Source organism: Vanessa tameamea, chromosome 22, assembly GCF_037043105.1.
Source record: "Vanessa tameamea isolate UH-Manoa-2023 chromosome 22, ilVanTame1 primary haplotype, whole genome shotgun sequence".
NCBI lineage: Eukaryota > Metazoa > Arthropoda > Insecta > Lepidoptera > Nymphalidae > Vanessa > Vanessa tameamea.
In genome coordinates, this window is record NC_087330.1 from 5,480,611 (window position 1) to 5,505,468 (window position 24,858).

A 24,858-nucleotide genomic window follows, 5' to 3' on the forward strand; every position below is an offset into this window, starting at 1 on the left:
ATGTCAAATATGTTTGTGTTGTGTCGAAAATTAAAGAAGCTTACATAAAATTATCTTCTAAAAATATATTATTATAATATGAATTTAGTTTATGTACGAAGTTAGTAATATAGTGTATATATGCTTATATGAATAAAACTTTCGGATATTATTGGGAAAAATTATAGTAAAACAGTATTATGAAAAATAAAACTTGTAAATATTTAATTGTTACTGATTTACTGGAAATATGTATCGTATTAAATTTCTAGAAGCTATACGATTAATGTAATTGGACTACGACTGTGTAATTCATTGTGTTTAATGAGATTTTTATAGTGCAATAACTTTGATATATTATAGAAGTGTATGCTGTAATAAAAATAAAATCATATTTAAGGCACTTAGCTAACTTTAAAATTATATATTTAACTATTACATACGTCAAAGAAAAATAAAAATATCTAAGACAGAAATAATAGCTGTAAATGTTGTAAATATACGTGTATAAATATTATTGTGAGTTTTTTTTTTCTTCACAACGACCTAAAGCCATCCCGAAACTATTTTACCAGTAACTTTAGATTTCCCTTTATCCGTCACTATTCCTGGTTTCGGTGGAGCTGGTGATGGACTCAGTCTGGAAGTTCCTGCGCTTTCCTTCGGTTTTGGTTCCTTCTTTTTAGGTTCCTTTGGTTGGTCATCTTTAGGCTCTTCAACCGTAATTGTAACGGATGGAGTTTTCGAATCCTTCTGTTGATCGGATTCTAGAGTAGATGCTGATAGAATTTGCTCTGAAGGTCCACTTGGTGTAGGTGAGATAGGTTTTTGCAGATTTTTATCTTCTTCCTTAGTCATGTATAGGCTACTGGTTGGTGATTCTGGTTCCTCTATTTGAATGACATGGTCTTTTGATTCGCCATTTTTCTGAGGTGTGGTTTCCTTATCGGACTTAGACGCTGTTGCGTCAGTAGATTTAGTCGGTTCTTGAGGTGAAGACTTTGATTGTTTTTGATCTTCGGTCTTAGCTTGAGAACCTTAAATATTAAGCAACCGTTAAAATACAAACTTAATTAAAAATCAAATACTATTAGTATTATTAAATAATGTGTATTGGAATTAAAATAATTGTATTAAAACAAAAAATTCTTAACCTTTATTTTCGATATCAGCTTCTACTTTTATTTTATTTGCTTCTACGTTTTTATCTTCTGGTTTTTCTTGTATTGGTGGTTTTCCCCCGTCAGGTGGATCATCTGAAGCCATGCGAAATATATTATAAATATTCTGACCATTGAATTTACAAATATTATTTGTAATGTTATTTTAAGTTAACCAAATTATAGAGTAAAGATATATACATACATATATGAGGAATAATTAAAACAAACTTTATAACATTATTATACTATTCAGTTTTAAAATACTACATGGAAAACATTTCGAAAATAAATCGAGTACTGCGCGATTATGCAAACAATGTGTTTGCATGGAAAATTTAAAACAGTTGCGCAAACGTAGCATAACTATGAAGCTGCAATTTAAAATTTAATTTTGTAGATAGATTATGTTAACTAAATCAATCTTGTGAAGAAATCCAGACTTCATTTTAAAATTGAACTAATGTTACAGAAGTCTTATATTAAGTTTTTATGCTTATCGCGGGGAGGAAACTCTCAACGAGCCCTTTGACAAATATTGCATTATAATAAGTTATAACTATTCTAAATTGTCATTAAATCCTATAATCGTATTTCAAAGAATAGCAATGTTGATATTTTTGGCGATTCCCAAGCGAAATTTTTAAATGTATCCTTTTTTTTTATTTGATACTAAGTAACAACTATAATTCCTTAGTTATAAATTTCTACTTTAAGTCTTTTATACTTCGGTTAAATGATCTGTAATTTTAAAATGAATGTGAAAGTAATCCTGTCTCAGCACTCTTAAACCGCTAAAGATTTAGATAAGATTTTGAATGGAGATACTATGAGTCCCCGGGAACGTCACAGGCTGTTTTTTAATCTCGAGGGAGTAAAATGATGAGTGACGGTTTGACTATCGGTTAAGTTTTGTAAAGCCGCAGGTGCAGCCAGTTTCTTTTTATGTTACTATCTTATTAGACGTATTATTGACATTTGTCTTATTATTATAATAGATATTTTTTTCCTTAAAACGTATTATTGTGTACTTTGTTGGTAACTTGAATAAGTAAAATAAAGATGTAAACTATTATTTGGCAATTCATCAATTTAAATAGTGGATATTTAGTTTTTTTTCCAAACAAATATATTAAAACTAACAACTAACAGTTGTAAGTTGTATTGTAATCGAACACAGAGCTATCATTCCTTAAAATATTAATCCGCCACCGACTATGGGAACTAAGATTACCCCTTAAGCCAGAATTTACACTGCCTTATGCCTTACTCACTATTCAATTCGGACTACAACACTAGTGAGTATTGTTCTTTGGCTGTATTTGATGAGTGGATGGTACCACCAAATACGTAATTTTTGTGTATATTTATTATGCGAATATATTTTATTAAAAAATAAGTACTTCATTTTTATCTTACCTTTCTTTACTTCTTCAGGTCCAGCTTCCTGAGATTCAGATTCTTTAGCCACGGATGCTTCACCTGCAGCATCTTCTTCATCATCTGGCTTGCACTCCGTCTCAGTAAAGTCAGACTTGATCTTGCTCCTCATGAACTTAGCGTACGCGACGCGAGCGGTCGGGGTTACCGAAGATAGGTTTGGATTGTATTCTAGAAGTTATTAAAAATATTGATATATTCTAGAATATCTTAATTGAAAAAATAATATTTACTATAACATTTTTTTTTATTTGGGAAATATTTAATATACACGTGCATCAGTATACCTGTGTCTGAATATATGTTTATTTTTATTCATGTGTTCGTTTTCCTTTGCTAATAGTACAATAAATACTAAAATATTATAAAGTAAGATCTTACGCAAGAGTTTTTGAGGATCAATAGTCCTAGCTGACACGTTGTCCAAGATATGGGCTCTCAGGGATTGTCTGCTCTTCTTTGTTGCAGCTTCAGCAGTTGTTCCGATGGGGTCTCTTCGTATTGTGCTTCTGCGCACTTTGGCGTTCCAGTCTTTCTTCCTGTGAAAAACATAAAAAAAACAAATTCGAATAGACGTTTAGGTGTATTGGTACCTCTTTATGAACATTTAGCGCCCAGACCTCCTCATCCAATAACAAGTTTGTCACTAGTACTATATTTTTTGGTAATATATCTTTAGATTAATAATGCTATATCGTTGGTTTTATGTAATCTTTATCTTAAAACTAGGAATTAAATTAAGGTGGATCTTTTGTTTTATTTTTTAATATATTAATAAAAACGTTAAACATAGTATATTGAACTATACATATTCTGATAGTCTAATATATACTAACTTATCGTTTTCACTTCCTCGTCTCACAATAGCTTTTGCGATCTGACTGAACACGTCCTTGGGCTTGCTCTCCTTCGATATGACGTCCTTTATTATTCCTTCCACGATGCCAATGTGGAAGTCCTTCAGGATCCTCCTCTCCATCACTTTACCTTTCTTGCCCGATACTGTGTTAAAATATAGTTACGTTAGATTTTTTGGTACAACCTTACCGGTAGAAAGCTTAAGTATCCTAAGGCGTTGGCTGTGAGATGTGTGGAGTGGGTAAAGATTGTTTTTAGTGGGTTGCCTGGCACTTATCCAAAATTCCCTTAAATAGCCTCCTATATTATAAGTAAGGGGTAGGGGATAAGCAGAAGTAGGCGCTAATAAATATTCAGTAAGAAAATATAATATATCTGTTATTTGTGTAACTTTTTCCTTTCTTAGTTTAGTTTATTAGTTTGAATAAAATCAATCGAAAAGTTTTTTGTGTTACGACAAATAGATGGATCGTATTTAATAAGACATTACTTGTTGTATCTTGAAGGTTGATCCTCGGCGTTTTCATTCCGTTGTTGGCTAAAATATCTATTAACTCGAAGCGCAGTGTTGATATGTCCTGCCTGATCTCCATAACGTCGTCTTCTGTTACCCCGACTTCATCTCTGGCTCGCTGTTCCGCTGTTACGTATCGTCTAACCAAGATTCGCATGATGGCTTCGTGTTGTTGACGGGCCTTCTCGCGTGATTTATTCTGTGAATAAAGGATTTATTAATTTTGCTCATATTCACACCATTATCTGCTCCAAAGAGAAAAGCCAAAATAAAACAAGTCTCGAAAGAATCGTAAGGCTTTCATGATATTAATGGATAAACATTCCCCGAATCGAGATAATAAGACAGATAAAATCACATAACTCTTGATTCTTTTCCTTTAATTTTGAGCTTAAGGTTTCGCTTACTCGTTGATTGTTTTGACTATTATAATAAAAAAAGTGTCTATAAATACAAAAATATATTGAATAATAATTATAAATAAGAATAAATGGCGCAATATTACAGCAAAGCAATAATTGCATTTACAAAATAGATACTTATGATGCACAAAATCGACTTAAATATGGCCACAAAAACGGTATGAGTTTTGATTCCATTAGTTGGTATGGTAGTTAGTAAATGAACTATGGCAATATAAATAACAATAAATTAATAATACCTACGAATATAATGCAGCGCAAAACAAATCAAGTTAAACATTATTTATGTCGAAAATAATATTTATATACAATGCGGCTGTGACGTCAACTCATTAAATTATATTCCCAATAATATGTGATCGTTTTAAGATCAAACACAAAAAACATTCAAATACATTCAATAACTTGCCACATAATTTTTCATTTTATTTATTTACAACATTCTAACGTTATCGGAGATATTGTTGCATAAATACTAGCAGGCAATAACTTATGGCCAAAGTAGGTCAAACGTTCCAAACTATTCATTCACAAATTCGCAATTATTAACCTCAAGTAATGCTGGCCGAAGTCAAAGGGGACTGTGCGGGGAGCGGCGAGGGGGGTGGGGGGTTGCGACCGTCCAGCGCTCGCGCTGCCGCGCGGCGTTGCTGTTTTTACAGGTTATTGAACTAATTTTGCAAATAGTGTTTTACTTTGTTTTATTTTCCGTGTGAATTGTTTTGCTCAAAAAAAAAAACACTTACATTATTCGTCTATTTGTTTTTTCGATAATTTTATCAGCTTTATAATAACGGGCATTAATCATATAAAGTGATAACGTCGGTACCACTGTATAATTTTCACAAGTGTAAACGATGGAATTGTGTTTATATGACAAACTTCTACTTACAATTATAGATCCTCTTTCTTTATTGTGGAAAACCTTTTGTATCCAGCCGTTCACATGTTTTGGAGTGGGGATAATATTAAACGGGGGCGGTACCGTATCGCCGTCTTCAAAGTACGACATCCAGAGGTTGCTTCGAGCGAATTTCCATTCCACATCGGACCTTTCCTATTAAATAAAAATATTAAAATGTATGTAGTAAATAAAATTTAATGTTAAGAAGAATTTTAATATTCATACATTAGCAAATGACATAACGTATTCAATAATACAAGGACACTTGTATGGTTGAAGCAAAAATATTCTAAGTTAAAACAAAAATATCCATCTATCGTAATTTTGTTATTGAATTTGAACTTAAGAAAACATGATTTAGTTCAAGGAGGATTCGATTAATATGTATTAATGTCTACGATAAAATACGGTGAAGCTGTTGCTCTAATTTAAATATTGTTTGAAAATGTTGGGACTTTATTATTGGCTACGTATATAGTTTGTTGACATTAAACTTTAATGCTTTATGACTGTTACATAAACGTAACATTTTTGTATCATTTGCACCAATCAATTTTTTTTTGTACAGGAATACTTTTGGCATTGTCAGCCTTTGAAATTTGTCATTTTGTTTTAGACACTTTTGTGACTTCTGTAAACAAAATGTTTTGGTAAATCGAAATGATAGTTATTGACGATATCAAACAAATAAACTCTCCAGCCTTATAATATCAGCACAGACATATCATCAATATGGTGACCGATATTCTACTCTTCATTATAATTGGCTAAGCCAACTATTATTGGTTTCTTAGACTCACGGAAATTATCTGATAAGAGTTGGACATCATAGCAATGAGCATGTTCAGGAGTACAATGATGTTGATCACGGAGTACGAGCCGAAGGTCAGTAGCGCCCAGAATCTGGTGAAGCTCTTGATACCAGTTAGCTCAAAGGTTGTAAGGTCGACTAAACCAAACGAAGCCCAGAAGAGTGATTGGGATGTTTCGAATAAGCTGTAAAATATGAAAAAATTATAAGTATGATTTAAGTGGTAAAATCAATCAGATTTTGACTCAGATATGATAACACAAGTATTTATGTTGTGGATTAAGAGATTGCAAAAACATTAGTAAGTAGTTTTAGCTGCCACTGATTGTGTAGCTGGCTTATAATGTTGAAGATCGTGAGGTCCTGGGTTCGAATCTCTGATTAGGTCAAAGATATTTATCTCCATATTAATTTAATGCCAATATACTAAAGGTATTGTCACCACAACTGACTGACTGTGTGCGAACTGATTAAATTTATTTAATATTGAAATCACGGTATTAAGCTTGTGCCGGAACAACTTACTTTGCAAAACGTCTCCAAATACTACAAGCTCTTTCTTGAGTATCAAAGTCAGGAATAACAGATGCATGGTGATAGCACTTATGCTTCTCCAACTCAGCGTAGTACCACATCAGCTGGTTTAGACCTGGTGAAAAAAATATCTGATGTACATTAGCAAATGTAGCTTTACTTGATAGATTTACTTTTTATTTATAAAACAAAAGTTAGTTCGACAGTTGTAATTAAATGGTCTTTACTGTTAAATTATGTTAATTAGTTGAATCAGTTCAATTTTTAAATAATTTATTTAAAAAAACATGTTTTATTCATATCAACCAAAAAGGTCTTAATAAAATAATGCATTAAGTTGATTTTCATTACGAATTTAAATAATAACAGTTTATAATTGATTTATTTAATATAGAAGTTTGAAGTATTCAAATTGAAAGGATTTTTGTAGTTACCGCAGGCAAAGGCAAATAGCACAAGCATATAGACGAAGAAGAATTTGATGATGTCAATGATCATCCTGCCGAGAGACACTTGGAGCGGCCCAAGGTAGGGATTGATGGAGAAGATGTGGACCAGCTTAAGGAAGGAGAAGATCATGCCGGCTGCGAAGGCGCCTTCCGAGAGCAGCATTGGATCGAATGAATCCCAGCGTTCTCTTGGGTACCAAGGATCCTTGCCGCTTTGGTAATCCCGCTGTGAATTAAATAATTAATCGATTTATATATAAGATAGTACGGCAACGTGCACAACCATTCACCCTCAAGATTATTAAATTACATAAATTTCGATATATTTAAAAAAAAACATTATGTCATACCTGTACAATATACCATGAAGAAAAACGCAAACTTATCCAAGCTATATAAAAGACGTTCGTGATAAAGTCGACTATATTCCATAAATCACTCAAATATTCTAAGAGTCCGTTCTCCCAAAGTGATCTTATTTCGCCCCATACTAAACCTGAAATAAATAAATTCAATTCACATTGTACAAGTACAGTGGGGAACTTTTATAAGAATATTGTCATACAATACCTACGTCATAACAGAGTTTTTAAATACATGATGTTTATTTTAATCGAAGGTTACACATATAACACATATTGAAAATATATGACGATTGATATCAAGAAATAAGAAAATATCTGGTTTTATTTTTTTATTTTATGATATAGGTTGGCGGACGAGCAAATGGGCCACCTGATGGTAAGCGGTCACCATCCATAGACAATGGCGCTGTAAGAAATATTAACCATTCCTAACATCAGAAATGTTCTACCAACCTTGGGAACTAAAATGTTATGTCCCTTGTGCTTGTAGTTAGACTGGCTCACGCAACCTTCAAACCGGAACACAATAATACTGAGTACTGCTGTTTGGCAGTAGAATATCTGATGAGTGGGTGGTATCTACCTAGACGAGCTTGCACAAAGCCCTATACAAGTAAATTGAACGATTTCTATGCTGAAGTCCATTAGCAATTGAAATTGAATGGTGTTTATTGCAAAAAATAATATACTTGGAAATTTATATATTAAAACGTAACAGAAACTATGAAACATGCCAAAATTTCAAATTTACTTGCTATGAAGATGATGACAGTGGATTCTATCAGACCAGGTAGAGAGCCTCGTTCGCGGGTTTTCCAAAACTCGACCAGCTCTTGCAACCAAGATATACCAGACCATTCCAGAACTAAATATTCAGCTCTTTGGGAAGCCAGGGACAGTAACACTGAAATAATAGGAATTTAATTTAATTTATATTAAAGTATAAATATTACAGAGTAGGACGCAGAGGTTGCTCTGATGGTAAGTCTTTGCTAAAATAAGATCTTATTCATAGTCAAAGGATAACTTAGAATTTATTGACTTACTCAAGTAAAATGCAGCAATACGAGACATGTTATTTGTTAGTATTTTCTGCCTGCGGCTTTGCCGGCGTGTGAAAGGAAGGGGGTGCATATGCTAGGTTAACCTTCTATCCTTGAAAACGTGTTTTTATACCTTTATTATTCTATATAAGATATGCGGTATATACGGTAGGCGGATGATCCACTTATTGGTAAGTGGTCACCACTTATAAAAAATTGAAGAAGATTTAATCAATCCTTGCGACGCTAACGTGCCATAAACCTTGGAAACTAAAAGACTCAACGTCTCCTCACACTTGATACTTACTTAGAAACATCATGTACGAGGAGCTATGACTAATGAACTTGACAAAGGGTTTCTTCATAAACTGGCCGTATTCGGAATCCGGTGCCAACATGTATATCGTGCAGTATACGGGAAACATAGCGCCGAGTTTAGCCACCTGTTGCAAATAATGACAGTAAATATTATTTTAAAAACTTAAGCACGCAAACGAAAACGTGTACCTGAGTATTTAGTAGTAACTTGGTTGTTATTTATATATACTATGTTGTGTATTCGTACTTGTATTATTCTTTAATTTCAGTCTATAATTTATAAGAAAGCAAGTATACTTACATAGTTTAGCGTATATACAGAGTAAATAATTAGTAATATGATAAACTCAATTTTTTATTTGTGCTTACTTGCGCAAACAGGTTAGTACTGGTGATGGCGTACTGTGAAAGTTACACGAGAAATTTGACGTGTATACAGTTACTTAGTTTAATATCAGCGATTGAGACTTGAAAGATTTTAACTAACTAATCGCTGATTAAATATCACCGCTTGATTTTGTAGTTATTTGCCTGAGCAAACTCGATTGCGCAAGTAAGTCATAACATGTAGCTGTGCAAACTCACAAACCTGTACACATTGTCCTACTATGCTCTTCCTTTTGAATCCTGGCAGACCTTCGTACCAAATAGTTCCTAATAATTGTTGTACATTCGGATGTGCTACGAACTGTAATAAAATATAACGAAAATTGTATAACATTTATAAAACAAACAAAGGAGTTCAGAGTTTATCTTGAAGATGGATGATATTTTTATAATATTTATATCTAAAATGTTTCATCATATACTATAAAGTTTAATTATATTTATTTTGTCTGCAATTTTTTAGAAACATTTTAAATTGCTAATAATTACGTTTTATATGAATACAAAAATATATAAACAAGTTAATATCCAATGATAGCTCTACAAGGGTTCATGAATCCTTAGTTTACTAAATGAGATTACGCTTCGTGGCTATTTTTCTAACCTCGTGGCTTATTTTTAATCTAGGTCATATATTATTTTAGGTTAGAAATTACAAGCTAAATAAAAAATAACAACCCCTCGTTACAAGCTTTAATGGCGCTGAGATGCGTAATTATGTTGCTTATTGAGAATTATATAGTATTCTGATAATTATGTATTTAGTTGTAATTATGGAGCGAATTATGATGTAGAATTTTTTAATTATCATGTCTACAATGTCAATATTATTTATTTATTCCATATGTTCAAATTCATGTCGTTTAAAAGAATTACAAATTATTAATTTTTTAAATGAAATATAGCAATTTAAATTTTTTTTTTTACCATTTTTTGCTTATACTTGATAGCCAGTTTCAATCTTCCAAGCGTTTGTCTTTCGCCCGGTTCCCAGCTGTCAAAGTCCCAGGGGTTGTAATTTAGCATGATTTCCAGCTCCTGGGATGTCCTCGTGTGGTCCAAAAGAGACGTGGCGAATTCTTGGCATTGCTGACGAAGGGTCTATAGGAAAAGAAGAGATTATCATCGGTTCGAATATATATTTATATAAGAAGACGAGCAATAAATTTTTCCTTTTAGAAAGATAATCTTGTATTTTATTTCCGGTTTTTTTTCGTAGTAATATAGTTTATTTAGCAGCATAAAGTTAAAAACGACGTAATTGTTAACGATAATGAAAAAAAAAAATCATAAACAAAAACCATAAAGAGAAAACATATTGTACGTAATAGTTTTGTAACTTAAAAGAGGAGGAATCGGACTGCAACTCGTTTGTTAACTATTACTATGCTGAACGTATTTATAACGAATAAATTTTATTATTATTATGAAAATATTGGCTCTAATCGAGAGTTTTAAAAGAAAAATAGCACAAAAATAATGATCAGGTAATATTTGTTGTTAATAGGGCGGGCATTCCTGACATTTAGAGCAACACCCAGCTGGCGAGCACTGCTCTAATTATATATAAACACTGTCAGGCAGTAATGTGTAAGTTATTTGTTATGACCGTCATTGCATTAGTAACAAAGGTTACCTTGTATTCTATTCTAAATTCAGTTTCCATGCGGCTTAGTCTGCCCAGCTCCCAAGACAGTTCGAAGGCGGTGAGCAGAGGGTCGGCGGACGAGAGGGCGATGAGGGAAGGAGAGCTCAATGCACGGTACGCGTTGATACGAGCTTGGGAGTGTCTTAATGAGTCCTCTTGAGATGATTTCACGCATTCGTCACATCCACATCTGGTATTGTTAAAGGGGTTCTATTTTAAGATATTTATAATTTTTAAATCAAATCGCAATATTGAAAAATAAATTATCGCCCGTATTACTAAAATTAATTTAAATATTTATATAATAATACTTTAATGTATTCAATTATGGTTGAAAGTGTTTTATATTTTATAAGACTGCTATTTTTGATACACCGTTTTTTTTTTTAAATTTTCTTGTTTCTTAAGCGCAGCCACATTTAATGATAAGTTTTCCTTTGAATATTTCGATTGACGATTTGATGATTGATTGATTTGATAAAACGACAGAGAAATTTTTACACTCTCGCCCGTAACATTAGTTCATTAATTAGTTAGCTATTAATAAATTATTTTGTAATAGTGATTTTGGATATCCAATTGAAAATCGAAAATGAATACAATCTTTGACTTGTCTAAGATCGAATTTCAAATGACAGCACTACCGTCAAGGCTTACAAATAACTAGAACTATAGAATAATTACTAATTAGTTTGTAATGTCATACAGTTACCATTATAGTATACCATTAATAATTGTTTTTTTTTATCTATTATGTTGTGTTAAACTTTTTTTTTGGTGTTCTTTATTTATTTTGAGCGAGATCGAAATTAATTCTGATTTTTACAGATGAACAGTAATGGTGCTTATAACTAACACAATATTTCAGTACAATTGAAGTCCTATCTATCAAATATCAATTTTCCACAATGTAATTTTTTTCAGTGATAGGTTTCTTAAATACACTAATTTAGAGTATTTCTTCAATCCATATTACAGTGTTTATCAAAATACGTTCCGTATATAAAATAAAACTATCAACGCAATAAGCTAAGTTCATTATAATCCGAGAACTTAAGCGTAAGGCCTGCATAGACAAATAAATGAATAGACAGATCCATTTCGTCTGTGTCGATAAAGATATATTAATTTAAAAAAAAAAAAGTTATATTATACAATATCTATATATTTTTATTATCTATTTGTAATTTATGCTATAAACTACGAAGGCCTGTACCTACTTGACGTCGTGGGGCACGGGTAGAGTGGCGCCTCTGTCCAGCAGCAATTTTAGTATTTCATAGTGATTGCGGTGCGCTGCTAGGATCAGAGGTGTTATATCCGAGGTGAATGTTGCCGCTGCCGCGTCTACGGATTCCCAGCTCTGTGACAAGTATGTTATTTCGTACAGAAATCATTAGAATTATTCTAAGCGAAGATTTACGACGAACTGAGCATAGTCCGTTTATTACTTTAATAGTCCATTAATATTATTTAACATATTTAAACGTAAGGTAGAATTTAATATTAAAATGTATATTATCGTAACGTAAACTACGTTTAGTACTTTAGTCGAGACATTTAAAGTAACGAAGTAAACATAACTTTATACATATGTATACAAGATTTTGTTTATAAAAAAATGTATATTTATAAAACGTGTACTAATTATTTACAGTGTTATATTTTACTCGTATAGCATAATCATAGATTTAAAAAAAAAAAGGAAATGTAGGGATGAGGAATGTGTTAGGTAGCCTTTGTGTTAATATAGTGTGTAGGCTATCTTTATTCCGAATCAAAAGCGTTTCGTAGTATTTCCGTGGTAGTGTAACATATATTGGACAACATCACATACATTACTCTGATCCCAATGTAAGTAGCTAAAGCACTTGTGTTATGGAAAATCAGAAGTAACGACAGTGCCACATACACCCAGACCCAAGACAACATAGGAAACTAAACTTTTAACTTTTTCTACATCGACTCGGCCGGGAATCGAACCCATCGGAGTGGCGTATCGATGAAAACCGGTGTTCACACTACTCGACCACGGAGGTCATCAAAATAATAATAAAATCGTAATAGAAACTACTTCACTCTTATGTTATAAGTAGACTTGTCGTAAGTGCCAAGAGTTTGTACAAACGTAGTAAGTAATCGGTCGGTCGCTTGGAATCAACAGGTGAAATTATAAACTTTGTAAAAAAGTAACTTTTAAAAGGAAGATTCATTTTATATTTATATATTCTGTCTTTAATATGACGAAACTTACATAAGGCTCGCCGGGGACATGGTTTTCCTCTTCCCACTGCAGTAGCAATTCCACAGCCTCCACGTACTCCTCTTTGATCGCATGCAGTAACGCATCCTGTGAACAAAAAATGTTATAAAGAACTATTCTCATCTTATGAAGTATTTTAATTTCAATACGAAACAATAACACGTTTATATTTAAGCTAGTATATAATGTTACTACCTAAAACAGTAAACGATATGAAAGAAATTTGTATCTTCATTCTTTTTTATTTTTTTATTCTGGCTTTTATTTGTGCCAAGAGAGCACAGATTATTTCGACAATGTCACGTGCGATGGAGAAGACACGATGGCGATTGAACGGTACGGTCGAGTTTACAGGCATCTTCATTCATAAATAATTCGTCACAGATAGTTCGGCTAGGAGACAATAAAACTTCAAATTTAGAAATGTCAATGTCATGTCAATTTCACGTCAAATGTCATGTCAATTGAAAAAAAAGATTCGAAATTCTGATTACCTAAGATCGAATTTCAGATATTACAAAATCACGATTATTGTTATTATCTGCAATGATCCGTAATTATTCAGTGGTTAGAACACTCGAATCTTTATAGAAGATTGCGAATTCAAACCCAACCCTAGATACCACCTCTGAGATTTAATTTACTTAATTTGTGTTTATAATTCCATTTGCGCTCAGTATTGAAATGCATTGTGTAGATATCTGCATATATCCAATTAAATATCAACTCCATCTCTAAACAGTAATTTACTTCGTAGAAGCGTGTTTGAATATGCTCTACAACCGTTCTCCTGAAAAGAAGTCGAGTTGACCTTTGTTCAGTGAGCTTTCTCAAGCTAAAAGTCGCCTATCGTGTCTAATCAAGCGAATGTTTTAACGAATGATATGTCACTATGGGATTAATAAGTTCTATGTTAAATTTTGTATGCGCATATATTACCGACGGTAGTTTTCTGAATACCCTCCACTGAAGGTTTTAATTTTGTGGAACATGTTAGGTTAATTTATATTTCAATTTAATATTATTGAAAATATTTGCTGGTCAATTGAATTACTTTAATCAATGACCTAGTAATTCAATCTTATTTAATTTATTTTGTGTTAGTTTAATTTATTAATTTAATTTATTTTATGTCTAATGTCTAAAAAGCAATAATAACTATATTATTATATGAAGCAAAAAATATAGTAAATAAATAAATATAAAGTATATTTAAGCAGAAAATCTTTTAGTCGATCGACGGAAGTCGATTTTCGTAGTAACATTAACTTCTCTGAAATTATTTAATCGTAAATATTGAAACGCAATTAACCTAATTTCAAGTAATCCCCTAAAAATCTTATGCCAGTGACAGGTTGTTCTGCACGCTACTAATCCTATTTACGGTGTGAAATTCCAATTTCTAGCTGCAAACGTTTGCTGTGTGGGTTTGTATGTCAGCCGGTCAGACGGCCAACATGAATGTAAAACTACGAGTATAGTAATTACGTGTTACAGACACGTAGACGTTATTTCATTTTACAAATAATTTTAATTATGTAATTTTGTACTTATAATAATAATATATTATTATTGTAAACGTATAATAGTATTCTTGCGTTTCGGTTTGAAGGACTTCTTAGCTTCCAAGGTTGGTGGCGCATTGGCGATGTAAGGAAGCCAATAGCCAATAATTATAGGCGGTGGTGACTTACCATCAGGTGATACGGTATTGAGGCGATCGTTCGTTTCCAAGGTATGTTGTATTATAATATTATTATCACAAAAAAAAATTACGTAACATTTTTTTTCAACATTTTACAATTGGATATTTCTGAACGTTGAAATTGTCACTCAATAAAAAGACGAGCCCTCTGTGGTCTTATAACATACGTCTGTTACTAGCTTAAGTAAGTAGATGTAATATTTTATCTCTTAAATTTAAATCATATTATTTTAAATAATGATTTAGGTTACTTTTCGTAAAAATAAATATTTAGATTTACATAAAAGAATAACAATACACATCATAAACATAACACAATACAGGACTTATATACGTCTGGGGGGGGGGGCGTCGTCGTTCAAACTAGAGCGGTGTCCCTATAGGTTCCCCCATTAACTATTCCACCGCAAACATCATTTACTTTGTATTGCAGTGTTCCGGTTTGAAGGGTGGTCTAGTTTAATAACAGGTTCAAGATATATAACACTGACTGACATGACGACACACGAATGACACTGACATTCTTGACTGACTTAAACCTCATATAATGTACTGATATATATTATGAGTCCACTTACTATTATTTGGTTCATTTATTATCTGTTATTGATAAATAAATATAATAAAATAGACGCATTGTAATGTAAACACGTTGAAAATAACTATGTAGATTAAGCTTACAAGTAATTATAGGGATAACATTGATGAGCTGTAAAATAACTGTTAGCCTAATTAATAGCTTTTGTCGTAAACCACAAGCAAAACCGTTTCGTTTGGTAATTTAATCAATGCTAGAATAAAATTAGAAAATAATAATATACGTAATACGATTTTTTACAAATAGGCACTTTTGTATTGAGCCGAGATGGCCCAGTGGTTAGAACGCGTGCATCTTAACCGATGATTTTGGGTTCCAACCCAGGCAAGCACCACAGAATTTTCATGTGCTTAATTTGTGTTATAATTAATCTCGTGCTCGGCGATGAAGGAAAACATCGTGAGGAAACCTGCATGTGTCTAATTTCTGAAACGGAATTCTACCACATGTGTATTCTACTAACCCGCATTGGAGCAGCGTAGTAGAATATGATCCAAACCTTCTCCTCAAAGGGAGAGGAGGCCTTAGCCCAGCAGTGGGAAATTTACAGGCTATTAATGTAAGAAAAAATGTAATATAAAAAGTACTTAATGGCAAATTACATAAATTAAATTTCGTAATTTGGCTCCAATATATTTACATAATAACTTGATAATGTTATGAAATCTATGTAAAAAGTTACTTTTTTCATTCATTTCAACTTCGACTAAGTTTCCTTATTTAATTTCCTTATAGTGTACATTTTAATTTTAATATTGTAAGCACTGATGATAAACACGTACGTTGACGTAAATTAGGTTATCTGATGATCTGAGATTTCTTTAAAGTAGATTAAATTCAATAATTGTTTAATCGAACATTAATCTACAACAATATTTATTGATTTTATATATACTCTCTCATCGTATATATACTCGTAGTATATTTCTTTATATAAAGCCTGGTAACAGTCACACGGTGTCTTAACAATATTCTGAGACTTATTCAAAACCTTTGATTGTGTATAACATGAGAAGATTTGGAAATCATACCATCATGGTATTATTGAAGGAACGCTCGACGTTTTTATTTTTCTTATTTTAACCCGAATAATTGTAATACACACGACATGAGTACTAGTAACAATTCAAAATTGATTACTTCCGTTACTCAAGAGTAGGTATCACTATTTTTTTTGTGCCGCCATGTATACACTTTTAAATCAGGACACGTTCTAAATTCCTCTATATTACTATTGATAAAAAACCTATACGTTTTAAGAGTCATACATGACAGATTAAATTTAGTACGGCGTGTAAGTAAATTTTGCAAATTTTTGTTTGATTTATTAATAATTTTCAATTGTCAACAAGCAAAAGTTATACTTCATTGTGTCGTGACACGTCTTTTTTTTTAAATTCATTATTGTCCCACGGGGCACCTGGTTGGAACGAAATTGCCTTTGTCGTATTATAATATTACGTGTTAACAAATAAAAACAATCATTTTAATAATTTAACAGACACAATAAAATTAATTAACAACGTTTGAAAATGATTTAATGAAAATAATAAAATTATTCCTAAAAAGAGTACCAGAAACCGTACATACAAGACGTCGGCTGGGTCTTAACGATTTTTCCTTACGTGACGACTTTACTCCAACGAGTAAAAGAACTTCGATCCAAAAAAAAAATGTATTTGGAATTTGAAAAAAGAACAATTTTTTAACCGAAATGAAAGTTACTGTGGCTTAAATTTCTCGTGCTACGATGTTTCAACTTTGGCCTATCCTCGCCTGACGTACTGTTCTACTTTGAATGTCAACCGAATGGTACGGCGTGTGTCATTGCAGTGATTTGTAAACCAATATCCTTCGCGTTTAATACGCCAATAGCGAAACCAAAACACAGTGTATAATTTGTTTGTATTGACGGTTAGACGACTTTTTTCAATTTGGGGAAGTCAAACTTGGTTTTTCTTTATAATAATATATGGTAATGATGTTATGAGTAGTAAGCAGTTATGGACATTATAATAATCTTGAGATAATTGCGAGAGCCCACATGGGTCAGTGATCTAGTCACTGACACACGTGAATCTCAACCGAAGATTGCGGGTTTAAACCCGCGTAAGCTCCGAATATTTATGAACTTTATTTATGTTTAATTTTTTTTTTTTATGTTATCGGTAGGCGGACGAGCAAATGGGCAACCTGATGGTAAGTGGTCACCACCGCCCATAGACAATGGCGCTGTAAGAAATATTAACCATTCCTTACATCACCAATGCGCCACCAACCTTGGGAACTAAGATGTTATGTCCCTAATATATATATATATATATATATATATATATATATATATATATATTAATTCATCTCGTGTTTGGCGAAATTGTCTCGAATGAAAGTCTTCCACATTTGTATCCAGATTGTCGTAGCCTAGTGGAATAATCTCTAATATTTGATATTAAAGATCAAGAGATCTACTATAATAATGGAATTTTTATTAAGTTCATTAAACATTACACTTAAAATATAATATTTATAAGTACTTTAAAATTTGTCAACCCTAATTTATTTTATGGGTGTATTTTGATTATGTACGGATATAAATAGCTCTTCATTATATATTTAAATTTCATAAACAGGTGTTTACAAGTTTCAAGATAAAATATTATAAAAATCTTGACGCATAACCTGTGTTATGAGTTAAAACGGTTACTGTGACCCCGCTCTTACTAATACAATTACAGGCATGCTCTAGGCTCTAATAAAACCTCTTTATAGGATGCTGGGAGTTTACCTGGATAGTGTCATGTCATACTACACGGAGTTAGAAGTGGATACTACTTTTATTCGCAACTGGTAAGTAGCATACGGTTATCGTTGTAATTCGATTATGGGACGTAATTTCTTAACGTACTCTAGGTCATTTCACGTGGCAGGTGTACTTCGATATTTGATTCGGAAATAACCACATCAGCCATTTCATTTTATTTTTATTATACGTTCGATAAATAAGGTTCGATTTTTAAAATTCAGCTTGGTAAGATTATAGCATCTAGCCACACTAAAGGGTTAGCTGTTTTTTATCATTCCAAAGAGTATATTTAAGTTGAGTGATAAAAAACCTAAAAGACATATGAACATCGTTCGATGGCATACAATAAAAGTTTACTACGACATGCTATTACATACATAATACAAATACAAACATACATATATAATTGTATTTAACTAACATGACTGTATTTTTAGATATTGAAAAAGAGTAACTACTGAGTTTCTTGTCGATTCTTCTCGGTAGAATCTACATTCCGAAACGGAGGTAGCTTTGCTTTAAATAGTTTGTTAAATGACGATTCAAAAGTGTTTGTAAAAGCCTACTTGAATAAAGTATATTTTGATTTTGATATTGATATGAAAATACATACATACATACATACATACATACATACATACATACATACATACATACAAATATATGAGAGAGAGTTGTAACGCCATTGGTCCTCTTTCTGATCTCTTTGGAATGGTGTTAAATGGACGACTCATCGGACAATGACTGGGAAGCAATATAGATCACATTGTGTGCGCACATATTCATGCATTACAATAACTTCTGCGCAGGCAATACTTTAATATTGACCAACAAGGTCAAAACTCATCATTGTTACTTTATTTCATAAAACAAAGTCAGTCTGTTTGCCGAACGCGATTCACCAATAGCCATGGTAATCATAAGGAAGGTTAAGATAGGCATATAGTATAAAAAAATCAGGCTGACTGCAAAATTTTGATATTGTATAATGATTTATACATTATATACATATATTGTTCGTCTACTGGTGTACGGACAGGTAGGTAGTAAATTCTGTACAAAGAGTTTTTAATGAAAATGTATTTAAAATAATATTATTTCCATACTATGTGAAATGTCTTTATATTTCGCGTCGAGTATCAAATTAAGGATGCATGGGTGCTTTAATGCGTTATCGAAATTACGAGACTTTACAGCGAAAAAATATAATTGTAATATTTAAGTATGTACGTTTAATATCGCGATAATATCGAAAGGAAAACGAGTTAATCAGTCACTCATTCCAAATTCCTATTTGAAATTTACAAAATCTAGTAATCATATATGAGATTCTAAATTCATTAAAAAAACTATTTTAATCTAAATTTTAATTTAATCTACTTTATTAAATTGTCACGTATGTGGTAACTCATGTATCCATTGTATCTTTTGTAATAAACATGACCTTGTAAATGATGATTTCCTTATAAATCGTAAGAGATAACAGGTTGAAATGATTGAAAGTATCAAAAAATATCTATCTTATTACTTTAATGACAATTAATTTAAAATTTTAATGATTAATTATAATTAAATCCAAGGATTAAAGAATCTTTGATTTGATATGTTAATCTATCCATATTAATATCATAAATGCGAAAGTAACTCTGTCTGTCTGTCTCGCTTTCACGCCAAAACGATTTAAACGAAATTTGGTACACATATAATCTATAGCTTGAGAAAGGACAGACTACTTTTTATTTGGAAAAAGCGCTGTAAAGAGTTGAAAAGGGGGATGAAAGGTTGTAAGTTGTTGAAAGTATTTTTAGAACTTTAAGTCATTTTTAGAACAAGAAGCATAAAACTTATATTTTAGTCTGTATACTTATAAACTAACATATCATGACACCCACTAAGGAGCGAATTTTGGAATTTCTACCCCTAAAGGGGTGATATAAGGGTTGAACGTTTGTATGGAAGTCCGATTTTTTTAAATTAGAAAACCTGAAACTTAATATTTGGGATACTGATTAAAAAGGAGTAGATATTTATTTAAGTGTTTCTGCATATACTACCTTACGGTGGTGAAATAAGGGTTGAAAATTTGTATAGAAGTCTGTCATTTTGAAAGTTAGAAGCATGAAATTTTATTTTAATACCACTGATTAAAAATTAGTTGATAGATATTTAAGTGTTTCTGGATATTTTACGCCTAAGGGGAAAATAGAGTTTAACATTTCGTATACAGGTTAGTTTGGAAGTTCGTCATTTTGAAGTTAGAAGCTCGAAATTTTATTTTTGAGCTACCAATTAAAAATGAGTTTATTCGCATTTACGCGTTTCTGAATATTCTACCCTAAGGGCTGAAATACACACCAATGTGGTATACAAAGAGGTCTTACATTAACGTAATATTTTAAGTTAATTTGTAAATAAATTCATATTCTACATGAGCAAAGCCGCGGGTAACAGCTAGTAAAATATATAAAAAAGCTTGGACAGTCTTATCATTCAGATTTAAACATAAAACAATTGTATATAAAAAATCCTTGTCATGTTTTGTGGATTAAAATTATAAGCAAAAAAAGGTTTCATGTTGGTTCTGATATATCTTTATAATTATTCATCATTTATCCTGTATGAAACTTGCAAGTGCGGGATAAAATTTAGTCACCAAGTGCCACTGGAGCAGTGTGGTGGAATCATCTCTACATCTTCTTTTCAAGAGAGGAAGAGTGAGACAAGGATATATATATATATAGGTGCTGTTGTTTTGTGATGCAGCCGGTGAGTGAATAAAAGTCAGACTCTATACTAATATTATAAATGCGAAAATAACTCTGTCTGTCATCTCTGGTATGGAGACAGTTTAATTCCCGGGGAAGGCTACACAGGCTACCTTTTTTTTATTTACCCCTCGAGGCGGTAGAATGTCGGGTGACGGTTTATACGGAAGTTATTAATTTCGCATGAGTAAAGCCAGGTTCAGCTAATATTATATATTTGAAATAACTTTGTAGTTTAATTTAAAAATAGAACAACGTTTTTATAATATGATGTATTGCAGTAAATGATACTGACCGCTAATATTATAGAATCACTTCTCATCAAGTAAAAGTTTTGTGTGGGGAGTAATTTATTAGAAAATTGAAAGACATTAGTAAATTTAATTTTTATAATTCTTATATATATTGGGCCTTGGTTTAAGTAATTTGTTGTTAATGGGTACTTAGTATGATTTGTCTGTAATGATTCAAAAAAAAAATCGCTGCTTTGACGTTTCATTGAATTTAATTTACCTAGTTGAAGTTTTATATATATCATTTCTGAAAACATGATAATAAATATCTCTAGAGTATTATATTACATATTTTTTTATGATTTAAAGTAATCGGTGTGATTTTGATATCAGTATATACGCATATGTTATAAATATACATATGTGTGTGATTGACTTTACGCTAGAATGCACACTTCAATTAAAAGTGAAAAATAACAATTTTATTACATTGAAAAAACACATCCTCAATAATAAGATATATTTGAAGTCAGTGCGAAAAAAGGCAAATCTATTTCTATATGAGTATTTCATACATATAAGTTCTTGTTTTTTTTTGGCAAATGAGCCATTTAATCGTAAGTGCTCATCATATGTGTTAATATGTAATAACATTTAATACGAGGTACATTTGATACAAGAAATATTAACTATTCCTTACATCGCACATGCACACAATCTTAGGAGCTAAGAAGTTATGTCTCTTGTGCCTGTAATTACACCGGTTCACTCGAATCAAATCGAACCTTACAAAAAACCCTACCACAAAGGTGAAAAGTATTTTCACTGTAACGTCATAACTCTAATGTATAGGTTAGCAATCCGTTGTGTCTCAGTGGTTAGAACACGTGTCTTGAAACTGGAAATCGTGGCTTCAAGTACCATTAAAGTTTTATTTGCTTTATTAGCATTTATAATTTGTACCACGCTTAGCGGCATAGAAAAAAAAGTACCCTCCAAGTAACACTGAAGCAGTGGAGTGAAATCAGATCGAAATTTTATTTTCAATAGAAAAAGAGTAAAAAAGAATAATTAATAATAATTAGGTAATGAGGGTAATTGCTTAGATGTGGCAAATTATTGAGCTGTTATACATCTGAGCGTCTTAGAACGAGATACTTTATAAACAGAAATTATACACATACATAAATTCCTTCCGTAACAATTCCTAAATAATATAACATTTTTCTTTCATTTGTCATAACACGTTAAAAAGTAATAACAAATGTGCATTTACTATAATTGCGCAAACGTTAGGCGCAATTTGTTTCACTGTTCAAATTCTTAGGAGGAGCTCCCAGCTCAATTAAGCGCTTCCATCACTGTCCGGTTCAGCTTTAAAGCCGATAGATATGTTTGAGTCCTTTTTTATCTCGCTTGCTGTTGTCGTCTGATCATATTAAGTTCCAATTAGGTTCAATACGTTTCGTAAATATGGAATTAAATAAAAACTCTACTTTATATACTTATAGATTTCCACTTCTATACTTAGAAGTTTCCTAATACCAAAAGAATAATATGTCTCAATATAACACGCGTTCATCCTTTGGGAAATCATTTCCCCGATAGTTTACATCAATACCTTTGCCATAAATTTCAATAACCGCCATCTTATGATTCTAACTGTAAATCTCAATGGGCAATGAATATGATTTTGTTGTCTCACGTAAAAATGGCCGGGTTTTGCGTCTTTTGTATTGGATCTTTTTGATTCGTTGCGGTTGATGGTATGTGTGTATTTAATGTGGTAGCCGCTAGATTAGGTATTACTGTTTCAGTTTGACTATAGTGTAATTACAGGAAATTATACCCGGTCGGATGGTATCAATACGAAATATACAATAGTTGCAATTAATTCTGTATCAGGAAATTTCATGTATAAAAATATATTATATACATATGTATAAATAATTATAAAATATTATTATTATTAGCACACGAACAATACACTTGTTAAAAGCATTTAATATGTCTGGTTTGTTTTAGTTCTTTTGTAGTATGACACACTATTTAGATATATAAATACTCTATGGTATTTATATAAAAGAGTTTTTATGACGTGTGAGTTTGTTTAGTCTAATAGAAGTAATTCAATTGTTTTTTTTTTAATTAAATTCAAAATGTGTTTACGTATTAAGAGTTAACGACTGAGTGATCGGTCTGATATAAATAACGAGATTAACTTGGGGACGAGAGAATTAATATAGAATTAGTTTTAAAGAAGAGAAATGGAAGTGTACTTAGTTTTTTTTACGTAATAAAATTTACAAAGGTTAAAGAATAATTGAGACGTTTTTTTTTGTTTTTTTATTGTTTTTTTTAATTGAAAAACACTAAGAAACCTATTTGTGTAATACTATAAAAAATTGTTTCGGAGAAGGTTCTACTCTACTTACGTGACAAGGGAGAGTGAGAGCTATTTTCATTTTAATTACATGCAAATAAAAAATAATATCTGCAAATAATGATCGCGTGGAATGGTGGCCAGATTGGCATTTCCCCGTTGGATCGTAATTTCGATCGTCTGGGCGAAAAAAATTATAGACATTTAAATGTCCTTGTTAAATATATTTTATTATTAACATTATTATTTTATCTGGCGGGTAACTCTAGAACCGCGCGGTCAATGACCAAATCAAATACGCGCTCCCTGTCACATACCGCCCGTTCCGTCCTTTTTCAAAAAACAACTCCCACAGATTGCAGAAAAGCAATATGAGAAATGTTACACATCTATACTAATGTTTGTTTGAGTTAGATTGCCCATTCATCAAGGAAGGCTCTATATACTATCACGCTACGACTGATAACAGCGGAGTATCAACAATAAATGTTCTAAAAAAGGGGGGAACTTATTTCTTTTGCGAGCTTTTCTTGCATGCGTTGTGTAAACTGTTAAATTTTCACAAAAATCATGTATAGCAGAAACTGTAATATATCCGCGTGAAGTCGGGGCTAGCATCTAGTTAAAAGTAAAAAATGTTATTGTACGTAATTAAAATACAAGATGTATTTTGAATGAATTCATATGCTTTATGGATATGAATTACGAATCTACAAAATTGTCTTGAAACATGTCTTTTTTTTTAAATCTAACTCATGTAAGACTTGTTGTGTGTCCTTATCTGATATCTTTACCTTCACTTTAATCCCAGAACCGAGCAAGAGTTTTATGAGTTCAATGTTTTCATTTTCGATGGCGGCGATGAGAGCTGATCTGTTGAGAGGGTCCACGCAGTTTATGTCGAGTATTTCCGGCTTGTTCGCGTACACCTCTATCAACCTGAGAAAATTAAATATTTTGTTATAAGTACAGAATAAACTAATTATTATATAAATTGATATTCATTCAATGTCGGTTGCGTAGTTTTTAATAATGAACAAAATTGAATTGTATAATAAAGCAATAAACACAGTACTATAATAAATACATATATATTGTATAGCTCATTTAAAAAATATCTTAATATGTCTAAAGCTGAAATATTAAACATATTTTCGTCTTTTTCTCTGCATCTTTCTGTATGTATGTTCGGGCTAATCTTAGGAATAATAATGTGAATTAAGAATAATGATATATTAACACAGATTAATCCACGAAAAAGTTTTTAGCAGATATC

At 31.7% G+C, this 24,858-nt stretch overlaps 1 protein-coding gene across 1 annotated transcript in view; it reads right to left on the reverse strand.

The window, feature by feature from the left end:
- Positions 1-345: 345 nt before the first annotated feature.
- Positions 346-24,858, reverse strand: part of LOC113396601 (transient receptor potential protein) — a 40,900-nt gene continuing 16,387 nt past the window's right edge. Inside the window, exons 3-21 of the mRNA XM_026634596.2 lie at positions 24,377-24,521; positions 13,087-13,182; positions 12,053-12,195; positions 10,821-11,022; positions 10,112-10,285; positions 9,387-9,485; positions 8,787-8,922; positions 8,188-8,340; positions 7,422-7,567; positions 7,057-7,297; positions 6,614-6,737; positions 6,078-6,273; positions 5,266-5,430; positions 3,928-4,150; positions 3,416-3,581; positions 2,961-3,118; positions 2,559-2,750; positions 1,134-1,235; positions 346-1,016 (exon numbers count right to left, since the gene is read on the reverse strand). Coding sequence (XP_026490381.2) covers positions 526-1,016; positions 1,134-1,235; positions 2,559-2,750; positions 2,961-3,118; positions 3,416-3,581; positions 3,928-4,150; positions 5,266-5,430; positions 6,078-6,273; positions 6,614-6,737; positions 7,057-7,297; positions 7,422-7,567; positions 8,188-8,340; positions 8,787-8,922; positions 9,387-9,485; positions 10,112-10,285; positions 10,821-11,022; positions 12,053-12,195; positions 13,087-13,182; positions 24,377-24,521 — 3,352 coding nt within the window. The 3' untranslated portion in view covers positions 346-525. The remainder of the gene's footprint in view (positions 1,017-1,133; positions 1,236-2,558; positions 2,751-2,960; positions 3,119-3,415; positions 3,582-3,927; positions 4,151-5,265; positions 5,431-6,077; positions 6,274-6,613; positions 6,738-7,056; positions 7,298-7,421; positions 7,568-8,187; positions 8,341-8,786; positions 8,923-9,386; positions 9,486-10,111; positions 10,286-10,820; positions 11,023-12,052; positions 12,196-13,086; positions 13,183-24,376; positions 24,522-24,858) is intronic.